Source organism: Heliangelus exortis, chromosome 3 (assembly GCF_036169615.1).
Source record: "Heliangelus exortis chromosome 3, bHelExo1.hap1, whole genome shotgun sequence".
Taxonomy (NCBI): Eukaryota; Metazoa; Chordata; class Aves; order Apodiformes; family Trochilidae; genus Heliangelus; species Heliangelus exortis.
The window spans coordinates 26610846-26637067 of record NC_092424.1 but is presented as its reverse complement, the minus strand read 5'-3'; the positions used below and the strand labels follow the sequence as shown (position 1 = coordinate 26637067).

The window sequence follows — 26222 nt, the reverse complement described above, 5'->3', positions numbered from 1 at the left end:
AATCACCTGCCTAGATGACATGAATACAATAGTCACAAAATCATGAAATTAATGATTTACTTACACTTCCCCTCAGCTTTGATCTGAAGTCACAGTGAAGAGAAAAAATCCTGTGGACTTTTCTGACAACATCCAGCCCAGGATAACAACATTCAGCCTTTCATTTTCTAAAGCTTTTGGAAACAACTAAGTACAGGATTTGCTACTCAAGTGCCAGCCAGAATCTGTTTTCACTTTCACAAAAACAAATCCCTATTTGTAATGGCTTCAAGAGAAATTTCCAAATAGAAACAGAAACAAGAAATGTGTAGACATATATATATATATATTTTTTTTTCACATTCCTGTAACACTATTTGGTATCACTAGGAAGAAGGACAATATATTATAGAATCCTATAGATACTTTCATCCTAGCTGCAGCATACATGAATGAAAGCACCTTTTCTGTAGGTGGTTTTTTTTTTTTTTCGAAGTACCTAGTTGAAGGAAGAAGATTTATCTTAGAAGGAACTAGACAGTCCAATATAGACTGTTTTTTCCTTCTAGAAACTGTGCTAGCAACTGAGACATTAAATGTCTTTAGTGTGAATTTACACAAAAAAATGTGAGTCAGCCATGCCTCTGAAAAAAACAACCGTGTTTCCTACGTCTACTTGCCACCTGCTGGCAACATAGAAAAGTGGCCAGTGATCTGCACTTCCCAAACAGCCCCTTTCACATAGTATATAAACTACCCTACAACATCACAAACCTTAGCAAGCACTGGGGTTTGTATAGGCATAAAAAAATCATCCTTGATTACTTTGGGCTTTTTAAAAAATAAGCTTGGAATTTCCACTTCCTTTCATCCTCCCCCCATTACTTGAAGTCCTTCCTTGTAGCTAATACTTCCATATGCAAACTATTCCCAAGTATCTTGCTCATTTAAGTCCTCCTCTAGACATACTCTAAGGATGAAGTACTTCCTGTAATTACTACATTTTCATTAAGCTGGAGAGAGTAATATGTAGAACAGCAGAGGAGAAGGCCTGCATGGGATAAAAGAGTGCTGCAGATTCCCAGGCACTCACTGACCCAGAATAACAAAGAGCTGTAAATAACAAGGAATTTGCCATCTGGCCAATGTTAGTCCTTGTACCAGGTGCCTTGGGTGGGAATGGGGAGATGAGGTTTTATGTTGGCAGAAAGCATTTTGAGTTGCAAATTGTAGATCAATCAATAGATATCAGGATACTATATAAGTGTAACAAACCATACAATAAACTGATTTTGATTGTGCACATCAATTGGGGTCCATGCATTCATGTCTTCCATCAGTAATACTAAAAAAAGTAACATTCAAAATAGACCCTTTTTCTTGATACTATACTTAAAATTTTTAAAAGATGAAAGACAAATGTACATTAAAATTGTTTATTTTAAATAGTATTCTAAAACTTGTAGTTATGTACAAATCTTCAAACTATGAAGCTTAAGATTGCATGGTGAATATCTCCACAAAATAAGGCTGCTTGGCCAATCCCATGAGAGCTGATTCCATTTAAGTTTGATTACTTAAGCATACAGGATGTCTTCAAGAAAGTTGTAATCCATGCAGACACCAGCACCAAAAGAGGAAGGCCTTCCTACATAAAAGCTGATCAAGGGCCTCCTCAGTTCCCATGTGACATTTGTTGAACTTGAGAGCATCACCAGCAGGATTTGAGTGAAACCAACGGTCATGGTGGTAAGACCTTTATACTGCACTCAAAATGTGGAGACAGGTACCCACTGGAGGGGCTTTTTCCATACCAATCACACTCACTGTACTTTATTCTTCACTGTAACTGGGTCTAGTAGGGTAAGAAAGAAAAAAACAAAACAAAACAAAACAAATCCACAACCCCCCCCCCCACCCCCATCTTATAATTTGGCAGTGATCTTTAGAGACCTGCCAAATTTTTTATTAGGGATAATTCATATGCATGAGCAAGATTTTTGTTAATACTGAAACTTAAATTTAGATACGAGGTGTAGGGAGTATAATGCCTCAGCCAATAGACACAAACTTCTAATTTCTCTGAACTGACACAGAAAGCAGATGCATTATTGCCTTCTCTCATGTTCCCCCAATAGCAAAGGTAGAGACACATTTAATGAGTTTGTTTTATACAAACACAATTAAAAATACATTTTAGTAGTGTTTCCCATAAAAAATTTTATGAATAGCACAGTACTGAAATCAGTGCAACAAAATTAAATTGACAGAAAGGAGTATTTACAACCATAATCTATTGTACCAAAATTGAAAGAAATCAGAAATTTCTAAAGTGCAAAGTTGACTATATTCTACATACATACATGGTACACAGATACTATGAACCAATACCATTGTTGCAGATGCACCACATATCCATGCTGTACATTTAAGTGACCAAATGAAATTCTTAGGCTGACAGGCAAAATTCCTCTATTGAATTCCTCTATCTAGGCAGATATCAGAATCCAAGGGCCAAATTTAGTCCCTCAGTTCTAGGTGTGTCCCTCAGTTCTAGGTGCTTGCATCCTGGATGGAGATTGACTACTGTAAACCCAGGAATGCAAAACATGGAGGAAGTGTATTTAAATACATGAAGGAAAGTATTTAAATAGAAATCTTACAAAGAACTTATTGATTTGCTTTGTAATAGATTAAAAACAATCAACACATTTTTAAAAGCACAAAACAGAGGGCCCAGCATTATGTATTTTATTTAGCTTCAGTGTCGTCCTAGTTGACACTGGGCACTATTTGTGAAGACTATTTACACTAGCAAGATATGCAAGTTTAGCCATAGGAGTCCCTAAAACCAGAAAGAGGCCACAAAAAAAAAGGCTCTCTCAGCATTAATATATTAAGAAGTCACCATTCAAAATACCTCATTCTTAAAAATTCCCAAAGGAAAACATAATAGAAGGAACTTGGCTGCTAGGATTCCAGATTAACTGAAAAATTCAGTCAATTCAGCCATATTCCTAAGCATACTGGACAGTTAATCCACATATTATTTACAATGATTCTTGTTACTACTCAACAAAACCAAAGAGAAACTGCTTGTTGACTCACAGCTCTCTATACTTTGCAAACTAAACAGTCTCCAGTTTCTTATTTTGGGGCAAAACTATTCAGTGTTTGCCGTGGGGTTTTAGCTACAACTAAACAAGTTTATCATGAAAAACAACACATGTTAAGTAAATTAGTTTGTTCCATTAGACTATTTTTAAACTACATCATATTTACCGAAACAGCAATGCATAAGAGGTCACACAGCAAGGCTTACATAATGCCATAATCTGACACAATCCACTTGGTTATGACCACTACAGTGAACTTGATACAAACAAACCACTTGGTTCAAGAAAGTGTCTGAAAAATTAAGATTTACAATTCCATAAAATAGTATTTCCTGAAGTTGTTTGGGAATGATTTAGCCATAATCTGTGCATTTTAAGATATCCATACACTGAAATATATCCATGGTTCAAAGCCTCACTAAAAATGAGTCCCAGCATCTACATGTGCATTAACAGGTAAGGCTATGTCTGTGCCATAGCATGCAGCAGAGAGAGGGGAAAATGGCACCTAGTCTGCATAGGAAGAGAATAAATTAGGTTGAGACATGTACATATTAGCACGTAGAGGCATCAGAAAAGCAACGAGTAACTAAATTGTGATGACTTAACAGAGCTAATTATATCCTGATCCTTAAAGGAGGCAGAGTAACCAAATCTTAGCTCTCCAGCTCATCTTTTTCCCTGTTCTCTTAATAGCTACTTACAGACACTACCCAGATGGAAAAACAGCATCTTGGTTACAATTCCACTACCTTATGCATGACAACTTCAGGCATTCAAATGGATTCAAACTTTTCTAGTGCCAGGATATTTCACCTGTCTGCAGCTTTCAAACTTACCAAATTTTTAAAGATTTAAAGACGTCAATTGAATGACTGTGATGCATTATTTTCAAGCACTTTCTCTTACTTGATGCATCACTTGCACATACACTTTGATATTAAAGGATTTTAATTTAAGGACAGACAAGCTAAAATATCTTACTACAAATTCTGATACAAGAACCCTAATCTATAGAGGAAAGAGCAGACACTAATAGTTTCAGAAAAATATATGGTGTTCCAGTTATGCAGAACACTGTTTTTCAACTCCTGTGAAACACCACAGATGTGTTATAAACCAAACCCAGATTTTTTTGCTCAATACGACAGGGTGTGAAGCCTGAATAAATATAACAATTCTTGCAAATTTCTGAATACAGAATCTGATATTATATACCATAGAAGTTAATGGAAAAACTCTCAAGTGTTAAAAGCATATTTCCTTTGCTATTTGAGGGTAGAAACTAAACCCACAAACAGAAACTCCCTAGAGGCACAATAGGAACATTTAAGCCTGCTCAGTCTATGATACACAACTAAACACAGAAATCAGTTGCATATAAACAAACTCCTAGAAATCCCATCACATTCTTGTGCAAGATAGAGGCATACTAAGAAAAGTTGTAACTCTTCTAAATTAAAAAAGAAGAATCAGAAAAATGGAGAACAGAACAAAAGCCCTTAAGTCCAACTAATACAGTTTTAAAGTGAATCTGAAGCACTTATGGCACTTAAGAAATCTGGCATCCGCTATCTTTTTGAGGCTTTATATCTGGTTCCTTCAGAGGTTTTACTTCTTCATCTGGTTTTGGTTTAGCCTGTGAACAGGAATTAAAACAAAAATTAATACACCAAGTACAAACCACTGTATCTGCATGGCATTTCTGCACAGCAAACTTTACATACTCTAATTCAAATCTCCTCTTTTTTCAAAGTTGGAGGCTTTGAGCAAGCAAGCATCAAATAAGGGGGAAAAGCCAAATGTTCTTTACTGCAGAAAAAAAACAGGCTCCTAATTTCCAGTTGCTGACAGCGTGGCAGAGAGGTAAACTGACTTGCCTCCTGGCACAGCTGAAATGTGAGCTCAGGCAATGGGCCTGTTGCTATGTTCTGCACTGAGCTGGGGAGCATTACAGAATGAGAACAAAAGAACAAAACAGTAACTCTGTACTACACACAGAGTAAAGCTAACAGGGAAGAACAAGACACAAGATTATCTTACAGTGTCATCCTTTGGCCTCTTGGTGAGATCAAATGCTGCAAGTGTTTCAGGAGTCCACTGTGCATTCAAGGCAGGAAATTCAAAAGGAACAGGCTCTACTAAGCCATAGTTTGCTTTCAGTTCCAGCTGGGGAGCCTCTGTTGGCACCTTCTGAAAATAGCTGTAATAGAATACAGCAATATATTAAAAAACCCAGTGCACTCCCTCTCTCTTAAGGCACTGTCCAACATCTATTCTGTGACAGCACAAACCCAGAGCAAATCTGCTATGAGAAAATTAAAGAGAAATTTGTTAATTCCCTAAGTTACAAGCCATGGCCAAAAGGTACACGGAAACTATAGAGTAAAATACACCATGTAGGAACTAAAGAGTAAAATATACCATCTGGAAATAAAATCAAATGAGGTATTAACAGTTCATACAGCGTACTGTACCAACCACAAATTACTTACATGAATCCATTCTCTCTCTGGCATTTTTCTAGTGTGTTCTTAATAAGACTTCCTAATTTCCTAAAGAAGAGATGTCCAGAAGGTTTAGCAGTAGTCCCAGGCCCTTTGGTTTCACCATATTCTTTGCATAATGCTTCAGCCTTGGCAAAAACTGTGCAAGAAAGAAATGTAATAAAAATCATTTACTTGAGTCTGTTAAATCACAGTTCTGATCTATAGTGCTTCAGCTTTAGGAGATACCAAAATCCATTCAGACTTCTTGTTTCTTAGGAAAAAAACTAAGCTAGCTCAAAGGCAGCACTTCCATACAACACTTACTGCAAAACTTACTAAAAAGTTTGCAGTTACTAAAAACTTACTATTTGAGCAGGAAAATGTAGGAAATCACTCTTACACGTGGGAGAAAATGCAGCAGTTAAGTCTCAGAACTGAACCACATGGTAAGTGCGAACAAAGGTGTTCACAGAGTTGATGCTCAAAACCAAACAACACTTAATTTGGAGTGATAAAAGAAGCACTTTTCTGAACAGCAGGCACAATAAAGTGAAGCATTTGTTTTAATGTAATTGTTTTTAATGCAATTGTTCTTTTAAGTAAACCAACTTAGTTTGTTCTTAATGAATTATTTTTACCTACTTTTAAAATTAGTACAAAGTCTTCAATTTCATGATTTGAACATTCCATATAGATTGTGGTGCAGTTAAGCAGTGCAGGCTGTTGGAGTAGGAACAGCTTTGAAGAAAGAAGAACGGACAGAAGATCCTTAACTACTGCAAACTTCCCTTCATCTACCTTTCAAATTAATAGAAAGGAAATAAGCTACTGAAATGTATTTAAAACGAACAACCAAGCTCTAGACTTACTATTTAGTATAAGACAGGGTAACCTCCAAAGCAGAAAAGGCTGCAGTAACTTAACATCCAGACCAGAAAATATGATGACAATTGATTTTTATGCTGTATTGAAGGCAGTGCAAAGCCAGACTGAGAAGTGAAAACCAAATTTTCTGCTGCTCTGTTATAAACAACAGTCTTTAGCAAGACAAAAAAATGAATGCTGTCTCTATTCAAAAGTGTGCTGGATTTTCATCAGGTGTCAGATAAAAATCATATGTTTCACAGAATCACAGAATGTCAGGGGTTTGAATAGACCTCTGAAGATCATTGAGTCCAAACTCCCTGCCAGAGCCAGACTAGAGCAGGTCACAAAGAAATACATAAAATTTTTACTCAGAAAAGTTTATGGGAGACCAAACAAACATAATGTAGCAAAATAAACCAGGCATGTCATCATCAGACCCTGTAATCCAGTCTCTATCACACTTACATTTTTCTGATTCCTGCAGAGATCTGATTGCTTCCCCGCACTTATCGCTCGCCAGTAAGGTCTGGCCATGGTAACAGTAGGCCTAATGGGACAGGACAAAATCATCACCAACATCACTGGGCACTTCATGCACCAACTCACTTCTACTCTCCCTTATATCAGAGTTGCTTCTCTTTGAAGCTGCTGTTCTCTGCAGGTAACTTCTAATTTGAGAATACAAGTCAAAGTGCCATGGTCAAACCGAACAATGTAACTCTACACTGAGGTAAGCATCCATCAAGCCATCTCAAGCCTAGCCAAGATGAACTCTGAGCTTCATGAAGCCTGTTTTACCAAAACATTAGTTTATAGTATAGTATAGTATAATATATAGTTCAAACTTCTCTATGTATCGTTGTGCCCTATTAAGCCCTATTACAGAATGAGGAGGAACACCAGTCACAATGACAAAGCAAAGACTAAAATTAAATTTAAAAAATTAAAACTACCTGAGCACTCAAAAATCAAATCTGCAACAAACACCAATGAAACCAGAAGTAATGAAGCATTTGGCTGATTGAGACATTTTGACATAGCCCAAATAACTTTTCCACCCCAAAAGGTGCTACTCCTTCAAACTTATGTTTAAATACTTATGAGTTTAAATACTAAATACCATAGCTAAAGGAACAATCCAACGAGCTAATGTCTACCTTGCACACCTTCCTTTAATGTCTCTTCTCACAGTACAGCAAGTGTTACCTAAATCTACCCTTGCTAACAAATTAAAAAAGCTCTGACCCTCCCTCATCACTCAAACTCACTAAGGGAAGAAGCTTTTACCTACAGAAGAAAAGGGTATGAAGAGGAAGACAACTGCATTAACTACTTTGTGTAAGCATTTTTTGCAGTATGGGAGAGACAGATTACAGCTTGTGTCAGGCTACAAGAAATAAACAGCAAATTGAGCATCTGATGATCCCCGAATTGCACTTTCTACCCTATTGCACTTGCTAAGAGATCAGTCGCACAAGGAGGGACAGCACTTGGAACGGCACCTGTTACTTCATGAGTGTCATTCAAGGCCTTCAGAAAGATTATCAGCTCCAAATTATTCCTAGAATCAGACTGTGATGCAGAAAATGGAAGACAAGTATTATACTCAACTGAATCTCTTTACCTAATGATACATAATCACTATAAATTGCACATTGCAGTAATTTCAACTGGCTGAATAAAACCACTTCAAATGCCCCTGGCCATGCACAGGCTCTTTTCACAGTATGGGAAGAAAGTCAAAGCAATACTTAGTCCCCTATCCAGCCCCTAGACAACATTAAAAACACTGACTGGTGTCAACTGAGGTACTTACATAGGCCATATAGAAACAGGTCTTCAAGTTTAAGTACTTCCTCCATTTACCTGCATAGACTGGATCCAAACTGGATAATGTTTTATCTATGAACACATATGTAAAGTTATTTTTAAGACATTTCCAAAAAGGAAATGCCCACACACATTTAAAAACCAGAATTCTTCAATTTAGAAACAGATCTTAACAATACAGTAAACTGAAGTGCCATAAATTACTCCTGCAAAGGCACAGAGAAATTATGAGGAAAAAACCCGAAATATGCAGCTTATTGAGCTATCATGAAGTTGTCCCCAGAATCTCTGAAACTGCTGTCCACTAAGTTTGGAAGGCTAATTTTTGTAAATATTTCAGGTGGCATTTCAAAGCTTGTTCCTAACTTAAGTTTCAAGTACTGACCTTTAAAAGCATACGTATGTTACAATATTCCATCTCTTACACTGACTCCTGTATTTTTGCTCTTTTCCCACTTGCCTCAACAATCCCACAGCTCAGCTGACTCAGGTGGAATGATGTACATAATTAAGCCACTACACACTTCAGAGTCTGCATTATGACCTGCTGCCCTAAGGCAACTGAAACACACTCAGCTTATGTCAAGCCATTTGTCTGCTGCTATTACACATTCTCAAGACATTACACAGTCTTGTCTCCCCTCACTAACGTCTCCTACTACTAGCTACAGGAAAAGATTCCCAAAAAAACAAAAGGCCTTATCAAAATATAGCTGTTACACTGGTAACTGAAGCATTAAAACTGCTATGTAGAAGCAAAATGTACAAAGCATATCCACTGAGAAACAGTGTCAGTATCACAATTGATGGGTGGTGAAGTATGTCTGCTGGCAAGAATGCATGAACCAGGTTACTAAGGATACAAAACAAGACACTCACCAGCTTTTTGGTAGAAGTTAGCTGTTTCATAAGCAAGAGCAGCTATTAGTCCTGGATTGTGTTTCAGCTCAATAGCCCGAGCAATTGTCACTGAAAAAGAATTCCACACAATCATATTAAAGCTTAATTGAAAATGTTACATCAAATCAACAGAGGAATTTAGCACTTTAAAACTCCTGCATGAGCAGAAAACAAGTACTGTGCAGTCAAGCAAACTGTAGAATAAAGATGGATTGTTTCTGGGAGAGAATTATTCCAAATCAACAGAAAAGCTGGAGAAAGGTTAATCTGATGACCAGCTAGTAAACAGAAGCCACAAGTATTTTAAAGTAAAGGAGATGGGAATTTATGTTAGGTAAGCATGGTGGTAAAGACACTGCATGAAAGGAAAAAAGAAGGGAAGAATGTCACAGACAAGTTCTTCCAGAGTGGTTACATTGGCAGCATCAGATTGATTTTTGGCATTTTCCTCCTATAATTTTAACTTGTTTCCTTAAAAGCAACCTATCCCACTATGCCACAGTACTTCAAGAAAATAAAAAACCACCAAAACCCCACATTGACGCCAAGCAGACTTCACAAGACATTAATGTAGCCCACAGAGACTGTCGTTTACCATCCCCAACAAACACAGAATTGAAGATACCTTCTTGAGCTTCAGCTTGGCATTGTATGATGTAAGAGTCTATAAGTCGAGCTTCTAAATCTCTTCCCTTTTCTACAGGTGTAATCAATTTTGGAATGTGACTTTCCTAAGGACAAAGCAAGTCTCAAAGTTAGTTTAGGCTTAATACTACTGTTGCCAAAGCAAAGCAAGTCCCTTCATCCTAAATGGATATGACAGTGAGCAAAGGTCCCAAGACGGTGGGCTGTACTGTTGCAGGTGCTACTGGACCAACAGATAGTTTACACTTCCACTGCCACTGGGATAGAGTAGCAGGGACTGAGTGGTAGCACCACATATTAATACCCTTCTTTTTCCTCTATCATTCAGATAGTCAGAGGTTACTTGTTTATTCTGTAGCCTTGCCAGAATAGAAAAAGTTTTTCTAAGACAAAAAGTCAAGTACTTGGAGACAACAAAGAATAGAAAGCAAAGACAGCTTTTCTACCTTCAAGTGTTTAAAAATCCCAGCTGCTATCTTCAGGCTTCTGTGAACATCTTTTGCTTCATCTTCTGTTATACTTAGAATATAGAATGAATTAGTGAAAGTTTATTTAGAAAGGACCTCTAGGTGTCATTTAGTTTTACTTCCTGTTTTGATTATCAACAACAGCAGATCAAGTCCATTACAGCTTTGTCTAGATGAATCCTGAAACCTTCAAAAAAGAGTTAGTGGACTCTAAGTAAGCCATCACACTGCTGTGCTACCCTCATAGTAAATAAGTTCCTTACAGTGTCCAATAATTAAATAATCAAGCAGAACTTTCAAAATGAAAAAATGAATGTAAGGTCTAGTAGTGGCTTCCAAGCAAAAGATAACCTCAGTGTTAAAAGCCAAAGCTTTAGAAATCTGTAAGGCTAAAAGCCAGAAAACTGTAACTTTGAAAATCTCAAGCTTGTACCTGGACATTTAGAGCAGGACTGATGAATGGTTTATTCACGACTGACATTTTATACCACAATCACAAGGTACTAGTACACTTTGTTCACGGATGCAAGAGGGGACTGAAGTGCATTTGGACATTGCAGCACATGAAAGAAGGCCAACTGCCTCCTTAAACTCCTGCTGTTTCAGATGAACATGCACTACAGTAGCCAAAACTCTGAAAAAGCTGATTTGTTTTTTGGTTTTTTTTGTTTTTGGGGGGTTTTTTTGGCTGGGTTTTTGCTGGTTTTTTTTTTTTGTGGAATATAGTTGTAATTGTATTAGTAAGAAAAGAAAAACACTTACTCTTCTTTTCCAGCCAGTCTTGATGCATATTTTGTGTACCACAGAGCTACGTTGAATCCCATGGAAATCAGTTCAAACACTGCATCCTGCTGGGAACTAGGGAAAGACAGACAAAACCCCTACAAACAATCCCTCAAGCAATTCAATGCTTCCCATTTTGTTCTCACAGGCTCTCTCTGCCAGTAGTTCACATACCAGAAACGAAAATTTCTCTTCATAAAATATTTTTTAATTTAAGAAGTCAGCACTTTCTAATTCAGAACCTCCTGCTTGCTGAACTACTAAAAATGAGACTTCAGTTTTTAGTTACTCTCTGTAAATTGCAATTTCCCACATTCAGATGTCTACTCTTCTCATATGGGAACTTTTATTTTAAAACAATAACTTGGTATTTGTTTGGCCTTGGGTGTGGCTGACATTTTTCCATCTCTCTTTTGTTGTTGCTGGTTGTTTTGTTTTTAAACTGCACATTTTGTGGAAAGCCTTGCTCTGGAATGTCTACTTTAAAGTTGCACCAATAAGTTAGTAAGTCAGTCTTATATCGCCCTCAAATGAACGTTATTGCCAGTATTTACATAACTGCAGTCAAAAGGCATATACAAATAGCAAGAAGTTTCAGAAGCAAAAGTGTTTTCAAAGAGTTAACTTGCAATCACAAGCTCTCTAGCTTTGGAACGTCAGAAATAAAGGTGTGTGAAGAATAATGTTTGTACAAGTAAAAGCTCGTATGACTATGAGAAAATTTTAAGAGATTCCTAATACAGAGATTGTTTCCCAAGGGGAATAAAAGTTTTGAGGAGACCAAGCACTTCTAGATAGAGCTTGACAAATTGGTAACTGTGGTTAGAAACAATGCAATTACCTACAATCAAGACACAACTGAATAATCCAGAAAGTTATAGATCCATATTCCCACTTAAAACAGAACCTTTACTTGTTTGTACCAGGTGTACATGTGCTAGGGGCTTTGAAGGACAAGAACAAAATCAGATTTTCATCAACATTTGTACTCCCAAAAATTCAGAAAACACTGGTCGGGAAAAAAGTTTTGAACCGTAATAATCTATGTTATCATATTCAATTCACCAATACTCTTAAGGTTCTTCTTTGCACTGCTCTAGCCAACCATAGATATATATTTTTTATATCAACTAAGACACAATGGATCCTTCTACCATTATAATGCATTAACACACCTTTACATAAAGCAAGACATGCTTCCCAACACCTAATGCAGTACAACAGTTACCACTAATGCAAAAGAAGTTTTTGGAAACTACTTTTTGTTCAACATTTTACCACACTTCTAAAGTTCTCCTTCCCAGCTGTGCTGATACACATGCATATACATAACAGACAGGAAGAAAACAGCTGCATCCCCTGTATTCATAAAAGCATGTGTACCTGGGAACTTGTCCTTGTAATGTGTCTGTCCACTTGAAATTCTGAATGTATCTCAACTTGCATTCTTGGGAAGAGTCATCCAGTGAAACGATAAAACCTATAGAATATAAAAATGTACTGACAGGCAATCTCAAAGTAAACCAGAAATAAGTAATGAAAGAACAGGAATCAATACGAATACAGATACAGATAAAGGAATGTTTCTTGCTGTCCAACTCAAAAACCTGCGTCACTTCCTGAGGCTTTTATTCGTCAAAATCTTGGAAATGAGACATGCAAAAAACCAAACCAACTACTACAAGAAAAGCTTTGCCAGAAGCTTACCAACTCAACGAGCCATGATTGCTCAAGAAAAACTTTGCAGATGTCTGCATGTCCCTTATACTGGCAGGGAAGTGGACTGACCCATGTTCAGGATTTCCTGAGGCTGCTTGAGGTGAGTGACTGTCCCTGACACTGTAGTGGCAATTGGGAATTTCCAGCAAAAGCTGCCTAGTCCATTGGAAAAGGTAAAAGGGCTTGTAAGCATGGACACACCTAGTTATAATTTCTTTTGTATCCAGGGCTACAAGAAATTAGTTCTTTATGTCCAGCAGACCAGAAAGCAGCCATCAGTGAGATGAAGCTCATGCTATGGGATGTTTAATCCTAACATATGCAAGTTCAAGCAGTTTTCCAGGGTAATTTTTCAGAGTAATCCAGGCCTTGGTCTGATCAGTTCTCACAGACTTCAAGAATTTAAAACTTGCTTGGGGCTCTATAACATGCATACTACTACCCTTTTGGCTAAGAAAAGCTAAGCATTCAATCTAGCTATCTGAAGGCAAGGAAAAGTTACTTGATGAAGAAGATGCCAATAAAATCTTCCTTTCTCTAGATGCTGTTGCATGTTTATGAAGACAGAAAATACTTGTTCCTTTCACATGCAAAAGATTTTAGTGACCAAGCATGATGCTTTCCTGAAGTAACTCGCCAAATCTTTTCTGCAGCAACATGGACTTTTACCTTAGCTTTATCTAGAGTGTCACATCAGCTTACACCATCCCAGGGACTGGGAGAACTGTACTAAGCTGAGATGCTTCCCTGCCCACAGACTGAAGGATTACTGATTTCAGAATCCTACTGATTTCAGTTGATTCCTGGAAACTCAGTCCTAAGAAACTTGTCTGAACATCTGACCACTAAGAGTTATCAAAATATAAGGAAGGCATCATCATATGTGGCCATCTACTGAAAATTTACATATAAAAATAAGCACGCATATAGGCACCGAAGATAAACAGCAGCAAAACTTTAAACTTGCAAGTCTATTATCTAACATTACTCAAACCAGAAGTTTACACCAAAGAGCATCTTCTATCAACTAATTAGTAGACTCAATTTATACATAAGGGGCAGTTCACCACAACCTAAGAGATAAATAAACATTTTCTCCTCCAGCAGGAAACAGAATGAGGTTAAAAGCAAGAGGACAGGGCTGCCAGCACTTAGTACTGGAAGGGTGCGGGAGCGAGAAAGAAAATGCGTGCAACCAATATGGTTGAAAAACGAACTTCTGGTTTATTGCGCAGCAACTTTTGCTTATATAGTGCTTCCGTGAACACGCCCCCACCACCAACACGCACTTTTATTGGACACCCAGTGTGTTTACCTGTAGCACAGCGAATCCCCGGTGCAGGTAGCACCGGAGCGTGGCCCGATCTAATTGGCCTCCCAAACATGGGGTTGGGCATAGCAAAGGGGTCCCACCTCCCATCTCTTCGAGAATATTCGGGAATATTCTCCAACATTCTCCGAGCCTTCCTAACATTCCACAACATTTCCCCCCTTTTCTTTTTGCACAAGCCCATGTTTGGTTTAAGGTTTTGCAGTGCTAATTTTCAAACAAATATAGTGCAAATAACAAAACGTGCAAAACTTAAGAATACATTCAATAATATAATGCCCTTTTCAAAACAAATCTAAAACTACTCAAACCACTCAATTAATGAATTAAACAGGTTCATGCATTGAATGTTGTAATGCCCTTGTAAAAATAATCTAATAACTATGCAAACCACTCAAGTAATGAATCAAACAAATCGGTTAAGAAACTATCAAGTAAATCTCATCGTCTTAATCAAGTAAAAATGAGCTTCACATTTTAAACATATCTCTATTTCATACAATCATTCATACTCACACACTCTTCAACAGAGCTCCGTTCAATATTAGGAAGGTCTGGCGTCCACTAATGCAGAGAACCAAAGGAGGGATAGGAGAGACTTATCCGACGAAATGTAGTCGGGGGGCCCCTATAAGTGTCTCCAAGTCCCATTGGCTCATAACATAGTGGAGTCCTAGGACCTTCGTAGTTGCCGAATTAAATTGTTAAATTTTAGTATTGCAGCACTCAATCACTACACTCATACTCTTATAGTAAACGAAGTTTTTTTTTTTTTTTTTTTTTTTTTTTTTTTTTTTTTTTTTTTTTTTTTTTTTGGTTGAAAAATCCCGGGTCTTATACCTAAGTAGCATGCTATCTATGTAAGTGTTCACAATCTTGTAGTACTTAGTAAAGGTCCATGTCCTTGCTCTTCAAGCCATTCTTCGGCAAAACCTTTATCTTTCTGTACAATCATAATATTGGCAGCTTTGGCAATTAGTTTCTTAAGTATTGCTAACATACAACTAAGGCACATCACAGTTATCAATACAATACAAAGTACAAGTAAACCGGTCCTACACAAACCTCGAAGCCATCCGGTGATACCAAACCAATTAATCAATCCATCTATACCGAAAAAACCTACATCTTGCTTAATATTTTGAGTATGCTCTACTAGCTGTTGTATCTCCTTATGTATCGATCTAGAGTGATCACTCAAATTCATACAACACATACCATCAAAGTCTTCACAACCGTGGCCATGAGCCAGAAGCAAAAAATCTATGGCAGCCCTATTTTCTAATACTGCATGTCGTACAGAGGACAAATCTTCAGCTAGTTCAGATAATACTTTGCTGGTCTCAGTAGCATGCTTTACTACCCAACAACTCAATTTTTCCAGGTTTCGATGTGCACGAGCGGCAGCAGCTCCCGGCAAAAAGATAGAGGTGACAATTATCTGCCATTTGGACCAAAGGTTAACATCGTCATTACATCCCTGCGCTAGTATTTGAGCCAAGCCTCGCTTCCACCGCACACGATGGGTGCTGTTCGGGTGTGCGTGAGGCATAGCTAAGCTCAGCTGACCAATGGTGCAAGGCCCTCCGACGGGATGGGATGGTATACCTGACCATGCCCGATCTCCGCAAATTAAAAAGTACCCTGATGGTAATTTCCTAGGAGGCTGTGTCCCAGGCAGTGGGTTAGTAGCACCACGGAGGGTATAGCTGCACCACTGGCTAAAATTACCCATTGGGAAAACATTGGTAGTAACGCATTGTCTCCCTATGGCTTTTGTGCAGTCAGTGGACAAGCTACTCATCCAGACACAATAAGTGGCATCTAGAGAGTCTAAAAGGCTTAATTCTTGGGGATCGGGCCCAACAGGCAGACGATCAACCCAAGTGTCATAGTCACTCAAGCATGCGACTAGACTGGCCTTGGTGGAACATAGACTCTCAGTGTGGAATTGCACTTGTGTGTGGTTCATTGCTGCTTGAAACATTGGCCACGTCTCCTCAGAGACTGGCACGCCGACCAAGCACGTTAGAAAGGGCGATTGGGGTGTTGCTAGACTGGCACAAAAGGAGGTGGTGTTAAGTTGACGCGCGAGGGTAACCCAAACATTCTGTCGGGGATCGAAGTTCGGGAAGGCAAAACAATGATAGTTTGAAATGACAATGAGACCTAAAACGAAGTTAGGACGGCAGTCTCTACTTTTGAGCATATTGGGCACTTAAGGCGGCTGTCCCTGCTCTTGAACTTGTGTCTTCTGATCCTGCGAGGCGGGCGCTGGTCGAGTCCACTTGCTGGGGACCCACAAGGTACCTGCAGGGGTGGAAACACACATATGACCTCTACCTAAATATTTAACCTCTGCTGGGCCTTGCCATATACCCGTGGCGGGATCCCTGTAAGTCACATATATTGGGGCTGCTGAGGGATCAGGTTGTTGGGCTATTGTCCCATGAGTATATGCGGGCGCAAACTTTTGGTCCCCGAATACACACAGATAATTCAAGACAAATAGAGTCTTTGATAATCGCTCTTGTGGGTCTTGCAAATCTGTGAACTTTGCCAGGTAATCTTTTAGTGTTTGATTTGCCCTCTCTACTATAGCTTGACCTGTCGGCGAGTGGGGAATGCCTGTAACATGTTTAACTCCCCACTGTTGAAAAAATCGGGCTAACTTGCCACTAGTGTATGCCGGTCCATTGTCAGTCTTTATCTGCTCCGGCACACCCATGACGGCAAAACAAAGGGTGAGATGTCGCATCACTTGCAACGCTTTCTCACCGGACTGGGCTGTAGCCCAAATGAAATGACTGTAAGTATCAATAGTGACATGAACATATTTAAGCCTTCCAAATTCTGGCACATGAGTGACATCCATTTGCCATCTTTCATTTGGACCAAGACCTCGGGGATTAACTCCGAGGCCGAGACCGAGTCCCCTTTGGTTACACTGTGGGCAGGCTTTTACAATGCCTCTGGCCTCGTCCATAGAAATCTGGAAGTGGCGATGGAGTCCTCTAGCATTCTGGTGGAAGGTAGCATGCGCATTCCTTGCTTTAGTAAACTCGTCCATGGGTACGGATAGCGAAACCAGTTTGTCTGCTCGGGCATTGCCTTCTCCTAGGCCATCAGACCATTGATGACTCCGAATATGAATGATAGCATAAGGCTGGTCTCTCTGTTGGATGGCAGCCCGCAGCTGACGAAATAAGTCATTTAGTCGGTGGTTTGTCACGTCCTTGAGATATGCGTCCTCAATTCGCTGTACAACTCCCACAGCATATAGGGAGTCTGAAACAACATTAAGGCGCACATTCAACCAACGTGAAAAGGCGTAAACAATGGCTGCCAACTCTAGAGTCTGTAGGGTATCGCCCTCTTGTGAGGGCAGGAGTTCATGGCACCATTGCTCTTTATCCTGCCAAGTCACTGCGGCTCGTTGTGAACGTTTTCCTGCATCGGTAAAAACCGTTAATGCATCTCGAAGGGGTTCCTCAGATCGTTTTGGAACAGGAATCCATTCATGCAGGGACATCCATTTTAACACAGTAGATTGCAGCGGAGAGAGGTCAATGGTCTGTGATACTTCTAGGAGACTTGTCTGTAGGTCTGGAGAGTGCTGCAAATACCAGTCCAACTCTCCTTGTTTCATTGGAAGATAAATTGTACTAGGTTCCTCTCCAGTAATTTGAATGATACGGTTTCGACCTTTACGAATTAGGAGGGCCAGTACCTCAATCTTTGTCTGGATTGTAGTTTTTGGCTGTAATGGTCCGAAGATCCATTCTAAGACACGAATATCAGTAGACCTAGTCTCCCCCCTTTTCTTTTTTGACTGCGTGAGAGCTCCGAGTAAATGTTGTTTACCCGTAAGGATGGTTAGGTCTATGGGTAAGTTTACATCACGGCGATCCACGGAGCGCTGAGATACTGTCAGGCCAATTTCAGTTATGGCCTGTTGTTGAGCTGTTGAAAGAACAACAGGGGAGGCAGGGTCGGTACCTTTCAGGAGTGGTCGTAACGGTTCTAGGTGATCGTTTGTTATGCCGATCACAGGGCGTAACCATTGAACATCACCAAGAAATCGTTGCACGTCATGTAAGGTATTAAGGGTCAAATGAAGAGCAGCTTTCTGAGGTCTAACTTGTGACTCAGTAATATGCCATCCTAGGTACTTCCATGGTGGTGTACGCTGTATCTTTTCAGGTGCTATTTGAAGTCCCTGGTGACTCAGTTGTTGTACTAAGAAGTGTTCTTGCTGCTCGGTAAATGGGTCTTGTTGTGCTATCAGGATGTCATCCATGTAGTGATAAATCAAGGCGTCTGGCCATGCTTGCCGTACCGGCAGTAGTGCTGCATCTACAAACAGTTGACACAAAGTTGGGCTGTTTTTCATGCCCTGTGGGAGCACTACCCACTCAAATCGTGAAGCAGGGGCCTCTCTGTTAAGAGCTGGAAGTGTAAATGCAAATCGTTTTGTGTCTTCTGGGTGTATATGTATAGTAAAGAAGCAGTCTTTTAGGTCTACTATAAGTAAATGCCATCGCTCTGGGAGCATTGCGGGGTTAGGCATCCCGGGCTGAAGGGCTCCCATTGCTTCCATCTGGGAATTAACTGCACGTAAGTCATGTAATAAACGGTACCTGCCGGACTTCTTTTTAATTACGAAGATTGGAGTATTCCAAGGGCTAGTTGATGGTTGTATATGCCCTTGGTCTAACTGTTCTTGTACTAAGATGTGGGCTTGTCTGAGGCTTTCTCGCTTCAGCGGCCACTGCTCGATCCATATTGGCTGTGATGATAACCATGTCAATGGGATCGGGAAAGCCCAAGGAGTGACCGCTAATAAAAACGATCTCTCGTGATCAGGCGTGCTCCAATCTGGCTTAGAACGTCTCGGCCAACAAGGGCCTGTACATTTGTAGGCAATGGCATGATGGTGATGAATAGAGTGCATGTACGGTTATCAAGGGTAAGACGAATTTTTTGTGTGCTTCGTTTTACCTGGGCTGCGCCTCCTACCCCTTCAACTCCGGACATCATTGGAGCAGCTGGCCAATGCCGAGGCCATAGCTTTTCATCCACAATAGTGATGTCTGCTCCTGTGTCCAGTAGCGCTGTAAGGTGACATTGGTTCTGCTGATGTTCTAGTAATATTGGAACTTTGGGGCGTTCATCCATAGGGACGCACAGTAGGGCCATTTGTCCTGTAGAGCCAAACGCTGCTGTTCGGCGGGGAACTGTCGAAGAGGCGGTTGCTGCATCAGTCAATTGTTGTGTCGGGACTAATTGGGCAATTCGAGTCCCTTTTGGAATTATTATGGGCGGTGTCCAAGTCATAGCCACAATACAAATTTCTCCCGTATAGTCACTGTCTATTACTCCTGGCAAGACAAACAAACCCTTAAGTCCAGCAGATGATCGTCCTAATAAGAGGGCTCCACATGGTTTTTCTTGATACTTCACTGGGCCGGCGATACCCGTAGGAATCTTTTGGGGCTTGCTGTCAATGAGAGTCACATCTACTGCGGTTGCCAGGTCCAGCCCGAGGCTTCCGCTGGTTGCTGGTTGGAGGGAGGAGGCTGGTTGGAGTTGTCGTTGAAGGGAAGCGGAATTGGTTGGTTGTCGAAAGGAGGTAGGGATGGCTGGTTGCTGAAGGGGAGTGCGGGTGAATGATTGGTGGGGGTAGGTGGGGGTAACTGATTGTTGGGGGGCATTGGAAGCGGCTGGTTGTTGGGGGGAAGTGGAAGTGGTTGGTTGCTGGGAGGGAGTGGGAGCGGTTGGTTGCTGGGAGGGAGTGGAAGCGGTTGGTTGCTGGAAGGGAGTGGGAGTGGTTGGTTGCTGGAAGGGAGTGGGAGCGGTTGGTTGCTGGAAGGGAGTGGGAGTGGTTGGTTGCTGGAAGGGGTCCACACTAGAGCCGCAGTTGGGGTCTTTGCGCCGCGGCTCCTCGCGCTCCTCGATCCGTTTCCCTGGTGTCTGCAGGCTTCAGTGGCATGAGTGTTTGAATTACAGTGTTGACACCAAACTGTGGGTTTGCGACAGTGCTTTCGAAGATGTCCAGTGTGTCCACAGCGAAAACATTTGTCGGGTGATCGTTGCGGCTGTCTGGTGTCGGCAGGACGTAACGGGGCTAAGGCTGCGAAGGCTTGCTGCTGGATTGCAAGAGCTTGCTGCTGGTGAATTGCAAGAGCTTGCTGTTGTGCTTGCTGTTGGGCTATAAAGGCTTGTTGTTGGGCTGCAAGAGCTTGCTGTTGGGCTTGCACCATACTTCTCCCTACACCTTGTATTGCTTCAATTAACATTGCCTGAGTCCCTATTGGTACTCTAGATAGCCGTTCCAGCATCTCCTCAACTGATGCCTCTGATGGCATGGAAGAAATTATATTTTTTGTGGGAGCATTGCTATTCTCTAGGATACACTGACGGAGTAATGTAGTTTTCATATGATCTGGTACACAAGCCTGGTTGATGGCATCAGTGAGTTTATCTACAAACTGTGAGAACGGCTCATCTGCGCCTTGCTTAATTGACATATAGGATGGGATAGCTGGTGTGGTTCTAACTTTACTCATAGCTTCCCTCGCAAGTCTCATGGATTCTCTTATTATGTGTGGGCCTAGTCTTGCTTGTGCCTCGAAATTGGCATATTGACCACAACCCATAAGTTGATTTATTGTTACCCCATACAGGGGGTCATTTTGTTGTCTAGGAATTTCTACAAATCTGTGGCATAATGTTTGCCAATGTGCTTGCCATAGCAGTAAAGCTGATTGAGTCATGATCATTCTCATAATTCCTTTTATGTCCTCGGGGAGCAACAATCCTGAGCTCCAGATATAACTTATCATTTGCTTGACTGGTTCACCATGCAACCCGCATTCATTTACAGTGGCCCTTAATTGCGTTAGTAGTTTCCAGTTTAAGGAGTGGTACTCTGCCTCCACATTTCCCCGATTATCTGCTGTATAGATGATCGGGAAGGCTTGTGGAAGGCTGTCCACAATTGAAGATAAATCATAATCTTTATTTTTAAGGGCATCCTCATATATTTGTGACCAATCAATCGTTAACATTCGGCAGTGCCGTGCAGCAGGCTTTTGTTGTTGAGAAGCGGCTGCTTGCGGCAATGGGGGGGGAGCCGGCTGGTCGAGGGAGGGGGAGGGGAGGGGGGGGGAGGCGGGGTGGAGGGAGACGGAGTGGAGGGAGGCGGAGTAAAGGGAGGTGGCGTGGAGGGAGGCGGAGTGGGGGGAGGCGGGGTGGAGGGAGGCGGGATGGGGGGAGGCGGGGTGAGGGGAGGCGGGGTGAGGGGAGGCGGGGTGAGGGGAGGCGGGGTGGAGGGAGGCGGGGTGAGGGGAGGCGGGGTGAGGGGAGGCGGGGTGGAGGGAGGCAGGGCGGGGATGGTGCGGGTCAGGAACATCCCTGAGTTCGTCCCCATCAAGTGACGTAGGGGGCAGGGGCGGGGCTGGAGGCGGGACTTGTTGGAGGTCGGGACCGGCCCTGGGACCACCCTCGCCGGATGACGCCGAATGCAGGGGCGGAGCCGAGGGCGGCGCCGAGTGGAGACTAGGTCCGTCCCCGGAACCGTCCCCTGCAGGAAGGGCGTGGCGCGGCGTTTTTGGGTTCTGGTCCAGTCCGCTTCCGGCACTGGGAGCGGTCACTTCCGTCCCGTCCACAGCTCCCAAGCTACGTGGCCCAAGATGGCCGACACAGGCCACGTCAGAGGGAGGTGGGGGAGGGGCGGCGGGTTGCATCGGAACTTCACTGGTATTTTGAGCAAGCTGTACAATTATTTTTTCCCCCGTAGGGGGGCACGGATTGTAGTCAATTCCCAATTGATATAAGCCAGGTAACGGCTGACCGTCTAAGTTTATAGTAGCTACTGCAGCAATTTTCTTTTCTGCCTGATGACGCTGTATAGCGGTAATTATTGCAAGCCATGGTTTTGCTAACTTACGAGCTGTCTTGTCCTCATTTATTACCTTAATCCATAAAATATCTCCCAAACTTTTCCATTGTTTCTCTTCAAATATCTGAGAAGGGTCAGTAAATAGCTGATGGGTGCGGCCGTATGCTACAAGCGCCGCCGGATCTTTTTTAAGATCCACATCTTTTACGGCACGTTTCTGTAAGAAACTGATAAGGAGATCTAGGGCTACTTCGTTTTCCATTTGCGCTTAATTATCCCTATGTTATTTTGGTGCGAGTTTAATCCAAGCCTTTTACGACTCTTAATATGAGCCTTTTATGGGCTTTTACGACTTTTTATGACTAAAAACCGGTAGCCCTTCCCCAGCAGCAAGCAAGCTCGTCCATTTTCTCTTTCGGCTGTGAATCGCCTCTCAACGCCTGCGTCGAAAGGAATTTATTGCCCTCCGAAAGATTACGTTTTGATGATTTCCAGAAGCCCCCGTACCCAGCCAAATTATCTGGTTTCTGTGGTTTTACCTGCCGAGCTGAAATTAGTAGTGTCGACGGTTCGGTCTTCCACAAGGCGTCCCCAGTGAAGATCGATGTTCTGCAGGATTCATCTGTTGATTTCAAAACTTTTCAGGCTTTTTCAAGGCTCTTCAGACTTTCTGATTGTTCAGGGCCTGTAGCACGGTTCGGGCGCCAGTTGCGGGAGCGAGAAAGAAAATGCGTGCAACCAATATGGTTGAAAAACGAACTTCTGGTTTATTGCGCAGCAACTTTTGCTTATATAGTGCTTCCGTGAACACGCCCCCACCACCAACACGCACTTTTATTGGACACCCAGTGTGTTTACCTGTAGCACAGCGAATCCCCGGTGCAGGTAGCACCGGAGCGTGGCCCGATCTAATTGGCCTCCCAAACATGGGGTTGGGCATAGCAAAGGGGTCCCACCTCCCATCTCTTCGAGAATATTCGGGAATATTCTCCAACATTCTCCGAGCCTTCCTAACATTCCACAACAGAAGGGTCACAAAGGTCACTGAAACTTGTAGAAAGGGCCTGCTGAGTACCCATGACAGGTATCAAAAACAAAACCCAAACTGATACTCTCCTTCCTGAGAATTTCAAAGCTTCTTTACAGAAGATTAGCACAACACACATCCTGAGAAGTGTCATTAAAACTCAAATTATATACCCCTTGATGTATTAGCAGTGTTGATAGTAAATGTTCCTACCTTGCAAGAGTGAAAAGTACAAGTCAGCTGCATTCTTCATCATTTCTGGATTACAACTTGAGTCTGTAAAAAGCTCCAATAGTCGTGTTCGAGATAACCTCAACTCACTGAACAGAGGGGAAAAAAAAAAAAAAAGAAACCTAATAAATTCTACTAAAAAATGCATTCTTAAGAAAGTACTCATCCATGTATACCACCAGCCATTTGGCTAAGACAATTAAACAAAGCATTCAATTTAACTAGCTGAAGGCAATGAAAAGGTACTTTAAAAGGAAGGCACTGATAAAATCTTCCTTTATCTTGTGGATACATACAATTAAGACTCTTCACTGTAAGTAAAAAACATTATGGACAGGCAGCAATGAATCATCAGTACTCATTTTCAACCTGTTGTTCTAACATGAACTAATATAACCATGCCTTTTTATACTGAGAGGTTGGGTGCAGGGGGAGGGAAGAGAATTAACAAGCAGGAACATTCTTCAACATCAGAATAAGATGAGTATACAAAGAGATAAAAATAGATCTGCAAAATAAGACAAGATCTCCTTTCATTATATTCATCTACAATATAATACTTGTGCCTTATTCACTTATGGAAATTACTTTAAGAAAAATGCACAGTTTGCAAAAATACAATTAAAACGTTTGGTCTTTTGTCTCTGCATTACTATAAGAGGCCTTGGCATACACTAACAGACTTGAAAACTGGATAATTCATTTTTTGTAACTAAATGTTCAGTGTCACCAGCATCTTAGTGCCCCCCAGTCTACACATTTCTAGTCACCTTCAAAAATTGAAGGGTAACCATTACTTTTAAGAATATCCTCCAAACTGTGACACAGTGAGTCCAATCACAAGTATACTTACTTGCAAGCCTTTGTTGCAGCTGGAGTGGTAGCTACCCCATAAAAATTAAAAGAAACAGGAGCTGTAGCCTTCAAAGGGTTGCGATGAAACCAATGGGTCATCTTCTTTCCGTAGTATTGTTTACACCAAATCTAAGTTATGGAAAGAAATTAATAGCTGTAGGAGTAGCCTGTAGGTCACGCTCACAAAAATATATTCCAAATGTAGACAACTGGAAATTAGTTTGCAAAGTTGTATTTATAATTACTGTGAATAATTTTTTTTCCTATTTGAAACATCAAGTTTTCATAGGCCTTTCATTGTCCATTCACTTTGAAAATTTCACTCTGTTGAAATATATGTTTTCTGAGGCAACTATTTTAAGTAGGATAAAAAACTGTAACATTCCTTGCTCTATATTGCTGTATATGTCCTTAATTGAAAAAAAACCCAACTGTTACCTCCTCCATAAGGCTGAGCATCTTCCACATCATTTGCAGGTGTATCACAATTCATTGAGGCTGTTGTATTGTACCACACCAAACTATTATTATCTTTTATTATGGCACAGCTGATGTAGAGGAAACTGCAATTACACAGTTACCACTAATGAAATGGATATATCTACATACATGCAACAAAACTGGAAGTCTGGTAGGGTCCAGCTAAAACAATCTATCTTTTTCCTTCTGCCTCAGTTTCAGAGAACATAGACTATAAACATTTCAAGAAGATGTTTTTACAAGCTGTCAGCATCAATGCAGGGTGGGAGAATGAAATAAAATGGCCACAGGCTTAACAAAACAAGGGAGGTCTGTACTGGGTAAAAGCATAAACATGTGGACAGTCAAACTGAGGAACGAGTTGCCCAAAACACTTATAGGGTCTTCATCCAGAAAAGCTTTCAACACCCCACCAGACAAAGCCCTGAGGCACCTGGCCTGACCCCAGAGCTGCCTCAGCTCCAAGCAGAGCCTTGGCCTAGACCTCCTAAGACCTTAGAACCTCATAACCTATTCTGAATCTCTAGCTTCGTTGTTTATAGAACACTTCGCAGCTTTGCTGAAACAAGGGGATCTGCCATGCCCCCGCCACCGTCCCGCAGGAATCACCGAGCCGGTGACTCCTTTGTCTGCTATGTCAGCCGCTGCCATGTGATCCCCACCCAGCTGCACACCGGACAGGTGCCGTCACACGGATGGGTGGCACCCACCGCAGGGAACAGTCAGAAAATCACTTCACAAGAGATCATCCGTTTCCAAACCGCCTCTGCCCCCTATACCCGACAAAGCAGGGAGCGGTTCGGTTCGCTTGAGGGGAGCCTGCCCGGTGCCTCAGGCCCGCACCACGAAAGGCCGCCGCGGGGCCTTGCGGCACACACCGACTGACGCCCGCCCCGGCGTGCGGCCTCTTCCACAGCAGCTGCGATGCCGCCCGGCTCCCCGAGCCCCCCGACACCCGCGAGTCGGGCCCAAGATGCCCTCAGAGGCGCCGGGACGCTCCCAGCCAGGGCCCACAGCCCGTTCCCCACTCCCAGCCGGCCCGGCCCTTCCCAGCTCGGCTCCCAGCGCTACGTAAAACACCCGCCGCCGCAGGCAGCGCCAGCAGAGAGCCGATGCTATCGTCCCGCGGAAACAGCCGCATCAGTCCCGCTGCCTCTACCCCCCCTTCGCTGGGTGGCCCAAGATGACCGCCGCCAGCCCCGGGGCTCGGCGCTGCCGCTGGGACAGCCCGAGGCACGTCCAGTCCGGAGCCCTCCCCCGGTAGGGACCCCTCAAAGGAGGCAGGGGATGGGTAAAGGCGGCGGTACCAGCCCCCCCGGGCGGGTGACCCGCCTGCAGCACTGCATCGGGGTGGCGCCGCTTACCTGGGGGTGCCTCCCGCGGCAGCAGAGCAGCGAAGGGAGGCGGGCAGTGGAGCGGCGATCCCTCCTCCGGTGCCGCCGCGGAGACCCGGCGAGCAGCGCAGGCGTCCCTCCCGCCCCCCCGGGAGCCACGTGACCGTCGCCATGACACGTACGGAGGCGGAACCGCAGCGCTCACTCCGGCCGCGGGCGGGCGCCGCCGCCTCGGTAGCGATGGCGCGGGCGGGCGCAGCGTCCCGC

At 42.4% G+C, this 26222-nt stretch overlaps 2 protein-coding genes across 2 annotated transcripts in view; one reads left to right on the top strand and one right to left on the bottom strand.

Moving 5' to 3' along the window:
* Positions 1 to 1401: 1401 nt before the first annotated feature.
* On the bottom strand, positions 1402 to 26222 carry BROX (BRO1 domain and CAAX motif containing). Its single transcript, XM_071739730.1, has 13 exons — positions 25986 to 26222; positions 24140 to 24270; positions 23269 to 23375; positions 12460 to 12556; positions 11056 to 11151; positions 10273 to 10345; positions 9807 to 9912; positions 9161 to 9250; positions 8268 to 8353; positions 6917 to 6998; positions 5591 to 5741; positions 5139 to 5298; positions 1402 to 4734 (listed from the first exon to the last, which is right to left on the bottom strand). Exons 2-13 carry the CDS (start codon positions 24238 to 24240, stop codon positions 4648 to 4650), a joined length of 1236 nt encoding a protein of 411 aa, XP_071595831.1. The 5' UTR covers positions 24241 to 24270; positions 25986 to 26222; the 3' UTR covers positions 1402 to 4647.
* The window catches only part of AIDA (axin interactor, dorsalization associated), a 28987-nt gene continuing 28510 nt past the window's right edge, over positions 25746 to 26222 (top strand). The window contains exon 1 of the mRNA XM_071739736.1: positions 25746 to 25881. Coding sequence (XP_071595837.1) covers positions 25805 to 25881 — 77 coding nt within the window. The 5' untranslated portion in view covers positions 25746 to 25804. The remainder of the gene's footprint in view (positions 25882 to 26222) is intronic.